Genomic DNA, 7258 nt, shown 5'->3' with positions numbered 1-7258 from the left:
CGGCGCAGTGAGATCCACGTGGTTGAAAAGCAGTATCTGATTGAAATGGAGGACACGGAGAGGCATAGCGGAATATGCTAGATTTTTACATAGCTAGGTTCATCAACGACGTTTTATAATCGTATTTTGTCAAACTTAAACTGCCAGTATGGGGAAGTCCAAGGTAAGCGGTTAAGTAGTTGTTGGCTAACGTTAGCTATAGTATCTAGTTATTGACACGATTCAGATTATTGTAATTATATTGGAGGTCGTCTCATCGGCATGTGGACGTGTAGCTAGGTGGATAAAATGATGTTTTTATGAGAATATCTGAACAATGATTAAAATATTTGTAACTGATTACATCCACAACGGCTACAGTACCGGCGTTAGCTCGTAACGTAGAAAAGTATCTTGGCCAGCAAAACTAACGTGTTAATTCAATTTCAGACCAAAAACCAGAAGAAGTCACGTTTGAGTGCGAACCATGTGGCGGAAGAGGTGTTCGGTGCGGTCCCTCACTCCTTCGTGTTTCACCGTGGCCAAGTCGGCAAGAATGTCGGTCAGCTAGTTGAGGACATGCGGCGGGTCATGGAGCCCTTCACTGCAGAATCCCTTAAGGTCCGTTTGTTCATGTCATGAAACGCTAAACTATTATTTATAACTGACTTGAATCAGAGTGAAGTTACTGCAATCCAGATTTTGTTACTTAATATATTTTGTGAATTTATGAAACGAATCATAATTCTGTGATATTGCACTGCTCTGAGCCTGTACATACATGTGCTCATAATGGATTTGATGGCTTGCCTGCGTGTGATTTGACAGGTGAGGAAGAAGAATGTGCTGAAGGACTTTGTGGCTGTAGCAGGGCCACTGGGAGTGACACACTTCATGATCTTCACCAAGACTCCCAGTAGTGTCAACATGGTAAATAAGTCTGCCAACTCCAAGGGTGTATTAAGCTTTGAAACCGTTTGACTGTTTAAGAACCAAACTAAACTGGGAGGGACATACTTGAATTTGTCCAGTAGAAACTCTCGTTTTTTTGTCTTGAGAGGTACTTTTTATTTTTTTATGTTTGGAGTAAACTTTATTTTGCAACAGAATCAGCGTAATGAATACACTCATGTTGCTTTACTGTACTATGAGGGGCTTTAACAGTAGACACAGTCCCTATTTTTACAGCTGCTCTCTAAACCCTTGGCCTTTCAAAGGGAATGTCTTTATGATTTATCACTATTGATCAATGAGGTATATGCTGCGTCAGCCACCTCCTTGGTTATCCAATTGCTGATGCAGATGATTGAGTTATGAGAATATCTGAATTCATGATTAAGATGTTTTATCACTGATGCATCAATATCTACAGTTGTGCTGTTTACCAGGTCCTAATGGTAAATGAGTGAGTGTTTGAGATTTTTTTTTTCTTCCAGAGGCTTGCTCGGCTGCCTAAAGGCCCTATGCTCCATTTCCGGGTGACCAAAGTGAGTACACAAACCCAAATGACTTAGTGGGAGAAATGGGCTCAAAGGATGACAGATTTTGACGTGACTGTTTGGTGATATATGTTCAAAGTAAACGCACTGATGAGCCCCAATACTAGAAACAAGCAAATATGGGGTTTTGGGCTTCAATTGCTTTTCCTGAATATGGTCTTTCTCATTTTCAGTACTCCCTTATTAAAGATGTGGTCTCGTCACTGAAGAGGCACAGAATGCATGAACAGCAGTTCACACATCATGCACTGCTGGTCCTCAATAACTTTGGCTCGGAGGGCATGCATGTCAAACTGATGGCCACCATGTTCCAAAACATGTTCCCTTCCATCAATGTGCACAAGGTATGTCAAAGGCACCAGTACCTGGATTTTTGCTGGATTGAGGATTTGTGAAATATGATGATAGTATAGTCTTCTGATTATCTGTGACGATCACTCAAAAGTAAACGCTTTCTGATATCCCACAATCCTTTTATCCTTTATGATTATATTGACGAGAATTGGGTTAGTGTGCATTTTAACAGGTTTGCTTCTTGTAGGTAGCCCTCAACGCCATAAAGAGATGTGTTTTGGTGAACTACGATCCAGTGTCTCAAGAAATTGAATTTCGCCATTAGTACGTATACAAGATGTTTTGTGCACTTGTTTTAATTCAATGTGGCTTGGTTACTCTATAGGAAGACTGCTTGGGCTCAGAGGATGACACATTGTGAATTGACTGTTTAGTGATGTATATTCAAAGTAAACGCACTGATGCGCCCATCATGCAGGATCCTGTAGCTGACTAAATGGTTCAGACCACACTCAACCATGTCCTTCTCCCTGTCCCCCTCTGCAGCAGCCTGAAAGTAGTCCCTGTGGGCATGAGTAGAGGAGTGAAGAAGCTGATGCAGGAAAAGTTCCCCAACATGAGCAAGTTTGAGGACATCAGTGAGTTGCTGATGAAGTAAGAGCCCTGGTTGTTGTAGTCCTAGCAGAGTATCTCCTGCTGTACTTGATCTACCTGGTCTGTTTGCATGTGTTTGGGTTCTCAGTATTGCTTTGATGAATTCGAGCTGTATCATAAAGTTATTTGTGTGATACTTCCTTGTCTATGTTGGCTGTGACGTGAGCGACCTACAAAGTCATTCTGATTTGGCCAGCTGTTATGTGTTCTCTTACCCTGCTAACTTTCTTTCAGGGGTGCTAATCTTTCAGAAAGTGAAGCAGAGCAAGATGGAGATCACAACATAACGGAACTGCCACAGATCTACTCCGGGCGTGGTAACATGGCGTCTCAACAGAGCGCTGTGAGACTGACTGAGGTGATTACCATGGTGACTTAGTGGCTGATCTTAATGATATTACATTGTAACTAGCATTTCAATAGAATTGTCTGCTCCTGTGTTGGCAGTGACTATAAATGCTAGGTTTATAGCATCCGTTTGTCTTGTCATTTTCTGTCCGTGGGATGTACATGATGAAAAGATATCTATGATTACCTGTGATATTTCACAAAAGTAAACGCTTACTGACACATCCTGACATTTATCACCATGGTGCCTTCAGCGGTTGATCCTATTGATGTGACATTGTCAGCAGTTCTGGTAGGTTTCTACAGCGGCAGTTTGTTTTCTCTTCAGATTGGCCCACGCATCACCATGCAGCTGGTGAAGATCGAGGAGGGAATGGGAGAGGGGAACATACTCTACCATGCAGTCAGTAAGTACACCTGTCAGTTTCCTGTTGATTTAGATGTCTATGGGATGTACATGATGAAAAGATAACAATGATTACCTGTGATATTTCAACAACATAAATGTAAACGCTTACTGACACATCCACTGAGAATGGGTGTTTCTGTTGATTGGTCATTGTGAAGTGCTGATACAGGCCCTCAAATGTCTTTTCTGATAGTCGCCAAGACTGAGGAAGAGCTTCAGGAGATCCTGGTCCGAAAAGAGGCGCAGATGAAAGAAAAGCAGGAACGGAAGAAAAAACAAGAGCAGGATGTTGCCCAAAAGAAAGCGTTACGGGAGGAGAACAAGTGAGCGTTATAGCACATTGTAACTGCTATTCATTCCACCTGAGTTGGAGTGGAACAGTGATGTTTGTTTCTGTAATGTCAGGAAAAGAAGCATGGCAGGCATCAAGAGGAAGCGCCAGGAGGAGGAAGAGCATGACCCTGAAGTGGAGGATCCTGGGAACCAGGATAACAGGCCCCCGGTTGTTGAATCTGACGACGAGGCAGAGTACTACAGACAGGCTGTAGGGGAGGAGCCAGATGAAGGTAAGTACTCTTTCAGTACTGAACCAAGTCTCTATAGTTTGTGTTTTGTTGTACTATATTTTTGTGCTACTTTGACCGACAAAAGCACATTCTATATTGTTCTCCCCCATCTAGATATGTTCCCTGCAGCCAAGAGGAGGCAAAGGCCTGAAAGGCCCTCGGGAGGACCCTTCAAGAAGAGGAAACCGTTCTCTGGTGACGACAGAAAAAACAAACATGGTTCCAAGTCACCTCATAGGTCTGGTCCAGGAGGGAAACCCAGAGACCGAATGGAGGGTGACAGGGACAGGAAAGAGGGAAAGAAATTTGGGGGTGGGGGCAAATCTTTTGGAAGGATGTCACCTGGGGGCAAGAGGTTTGCAGGAAAGAAATTTGGGGATGGGGGCAAACAATTTGGAGGGAAGAAATTTGGTGATAGGGATAAAAGATTTGGAGGAAAGTCTGAGCCGGGAAAGAAATTTGGAGGTGATGGGGGTTCTAAGTTTAAGGGCAAACCTCGTCCTGGTGGTTTCAAGAAGGGCCCGGGAGGGGCGAAGGGGGGCTTCAAACAGAGGAAGGGGAAGAGCTGAGCTTCATAACCCTTCGAAAGCCTGGACTGATGCATGCTGAGCGCTCTACCCTGGTAGAACACCAGATGGCAGTATTGACTCATTATTGTGGTCTGCAGTTTCTGATCAACATGAACAGGAATGTATTCCTTCATGATAGGACTTCGTTATTGCTACAAGTCAGCTGGAGGACTGGATGAAAATGCAATGATGTAATTTTGTACCTTGTGAACATGTTTATATAAATGTTATAAAGCGTTAGCAAATAAATTGCTGGATGCAAAGTACAGCTCAATTGTGTGTAGCCTTTTTTTCTTGGGGCTGGCTCGTGTTGTCTCTGCCACAGGCTTTCACCTCAAAGTGTGAGCGTTAACTGGAGCCGAGGCTGGTGAGCATGCGACTTGAGTTGTGACATTTTCATTTGGTACTGTGCTACAAATAGAACAAGGGGCATGCAGTGTTAGTCACACTTCTTGAAAATGCCTACGAAGGGGTTGATTTGTGAGGGTGGCGGAAGGTCAAAAAGGGAAGTGACTGCTTTAAACCTTTACATGTAACGAACCAATCATGGGAAGTTCTACTGGTCTCTGTGAACATCTACCCCAGGAACTGTAGCCTTATCTGTCAATGAGTAAGTACTAATCTGGCTTTATTCTGAGGTCATTACAGTCATCCATTTAAATATCTGTAAAGTGTACATTTTGTGAATGTGGACTTTTTATAATTGACCCGCCTGTTTTTGAGTACTGGTGCATACTTCGGGTTTTTGTGTCTGTTGAGTAGACAGACATCAAACGGTCTTGTGGATTTTCTTAAAGAGAAAATATATTTAACATGTTTATGGCTCCGTGGGGTGTTTTGGACAGACATTCTGTTGGTTTAAGATTTACACCACCTTGGTCCATGGTACTTTAGATTATTATTTGCTATCCATTGCATAAATTAGTATGGAGAACTGCAGTGTGTTTTTATTTATTTTTGACCACAGATGTATATTTCTGATAAGACAACAGCTCTGAAGATATCTTAAACCTAATACTAATACTATCAATGTATTACATGTATTGTGACAGAATGATACTGATTGATTTTATGAACTGTTGTGACTGATGTATTGGCTGGCACAATGCAAAGTTCCTCTTAGGGGATCAGGATGAACTGCGTAAAAGAATGGTTCTCCACTTCAGAAGAGAATATAATGAATATCTTTATCCTTTTTCTTCCACAGAGATGAACAAATACCACTTTTGGGAGCCAGTTTGCACAGCCTTTTCCCCTCCTATTTTCTAATCTCCCACAGAAATCAATACACAACCAACATGATGGATCACAACTCTTCTTGTCATGGTGACAAGTTCCAAGTGCAGTTATTGCCTTCAGTGTACGGTGTTGAGTTCTGCGTGGCGTTGGTTGGTAACCTGTTTGCCCTGAGACTCCTGTCTACCAGGGATAGGAACAGCTGGCACACTGGTGTGGTGCTGTCCTGTAACCTGGCCATCAGTGACCTGCTCTATGTCCTCACCCTGCCCCTGCTCATAGTCTACTACATGCAGGACAAGAACTGGCTGTTTGGGGTGGCGGTCTGTAAGATAGAACGCTTCCTCTTCACCTGCAACCTGTATGTTAGCATCTACTTCATCATGTGTATCAGTGTGAACCGCTATGTGGCCATTGTGTACCCCTTCTTCAGCCGGAACCATGTGAACCCAGCCAAAGCCAAGGCTGCCAGTGTCGCCATCTGGATCTTTGTGACAGCCATCTCCTCTCCTGTGTTGAAGTTTGCCTCCACATGTCCAGAGAGAAGCAACAAAACCTGTTGTGTATCCTATTGCACCGACAGTGATGCAGTTGCATACACTCACTTGTTTTACAAAGTCTTTCTGTCTGTGGCTGGGTGTTTTATTCCCTTCCTGGTCACATTTGCATCATACTGTGCAGTGTTGAGGGTGGTGTGGAGGAATGTGAATATCACCTCCCTGGAGAAACGGAAGGTGGCCCTGATGGTGTTTGCAGTGGTTGTGCTGTATGCCATTTCCTTTGTGCCTTATCACCTCCTCCAGAGCTACTATTTCTACCAGAAGGTTCACAAACTTGGCTCGGTCTGCGACTGGGTGTACAAGGCCTACCAAGTGTCCAAGGGACTGGCTACACTGAACATGTGCATCCATCCACTGCTATACATGGCTGTGTTTGATAACATCCGAGTCGCCTGCTGTGGAAGGAGCTCAGCTGATATGGTCATGAATTAAACGATGCTCTCTCTGGTCCTTGGAAGCTTGCACTTATGGTGTTTCTGATAAGCAAGTGTTACACACAGTTGATGACTTATCTGTAAATAACTGCAGCTATATGCACTTCCTTCCAATGTTCTGATGGTCATGTTTCCTTTCATAAAGTCTAAACTATGCCCTCTTCTATATTCATTATTACAGTATCGGATAATAGAAATTGAACACGTAAAAAATAGCAATTTCAAATGTAGCTACATTCCTACATTGCTTACAGTTTTCACCTGATGAGCTTACAGAACAGGAGAAAAACGTGAACACCAAAAGCACAGGATAAAAGTTAATATAACCGCCATTTTGTGCCCTAGGAGACGGTGGATGGAAAAGCGCGCTAGTTAGAAATGATAAAGAGTCGCTGTAGCTATTGATAAAGAGGAACATCAAGACGATGCAGCTGCTTTAGAAGTGGGATGCACTGTTGAGCGTTACATCCCGAGGGGTTTGTGCTGGTTGTATGGAGATTGTGACAGCCGGATAAATGTCATCCCTCGAGAGGGCAAGAACAAGATGTATGTGAGGAGAAGTGCAGTATTATAAGGAGGGAAAAAGTGAGGCAGAGGAGGTCTTAAGAGAGAGGAAGAAATAGAGTTAGCTTGAATCGGTTAAAATGGCGGGGGAAAGGGAGATGGTTTGTTAAATAAGAATGGTAGAGTGAGCTGTATGCAGGATCGAA

At 43.2% G+C, this 7258-nt stretch overlaps 1 protein-coding gene across 1 annotated transcript; it reads left to right on the top strand.

Annotated features, from left to right (window-relative positions):
* Positions 1-6703, top strand: LOC112225745 (suppressor of SWI4 1 homolog). Its single transcript, XM_024389857.2, has 14 exons — positions 1-163; positions 430-600; positions 808-909; positions 1416-1466; positions 1652-1822; positions 2020-2096; positions 2319-2426; positions 2661-2784; positions 3103-3181; positions 3377-3506; positions 3589-3749; positions 3864-4313; positions 4904-4928; positions 5526-6703. The coding sequence occupies exons 1-14, from the start codon at positions 149-151 to the stop codon at positions 6544-6546; spliced, it is 2685 nt and encodes an 894-aa protein (XP_024245625.1). The 5' UTR covers positions 1-148; the 3' UTR covers positions 6547-6703.
* The last annotated feature ends 555 nt before the right edge of the window (positions 6704-7258 follow it).

Source organism: Oncorhynchus tshawytscha, linkage group LG27 (genome assembly GCF_018296145.1).
Source record: "Oncorhynchus tshawytscha isolate Ot180627B linkage group LG27, Otsh_v2.0, whole genome shotgun sequence".
Taxonomy (NCBI): domain Eukaryota; kingdom Metazoa; phylum Chordata; class Actinopteri; order Salmoniformes; family Salmonidae; genus Oncorhynchus; species Oncorhynchus tshawytscha.
Note: the sequence above shows the minus strand (reverse complement) of the source record. Positions and strands in the feature narration are given on the sequence as shown.

Excerpts from the sequence above, each read along its gene's own strand:
- LOC112225745 (XM_024389857.2), top strand. Across the intron at positions 2,097-2,318 it reads GAAATTGAATTTCGCCATTA|CAGCCTGAAAGTAGTCCCTG; the intron begins GTACGTATACAA and ends CCCCCTCTGCAG. Across the intron at positions 4,929-5,525 it reads GTAGCCTTATCTGTCAATGA|AGATGAACAAATACCACTTT; the intron begins GTAAGTACTAAT and ends TTTCTTCCACAG.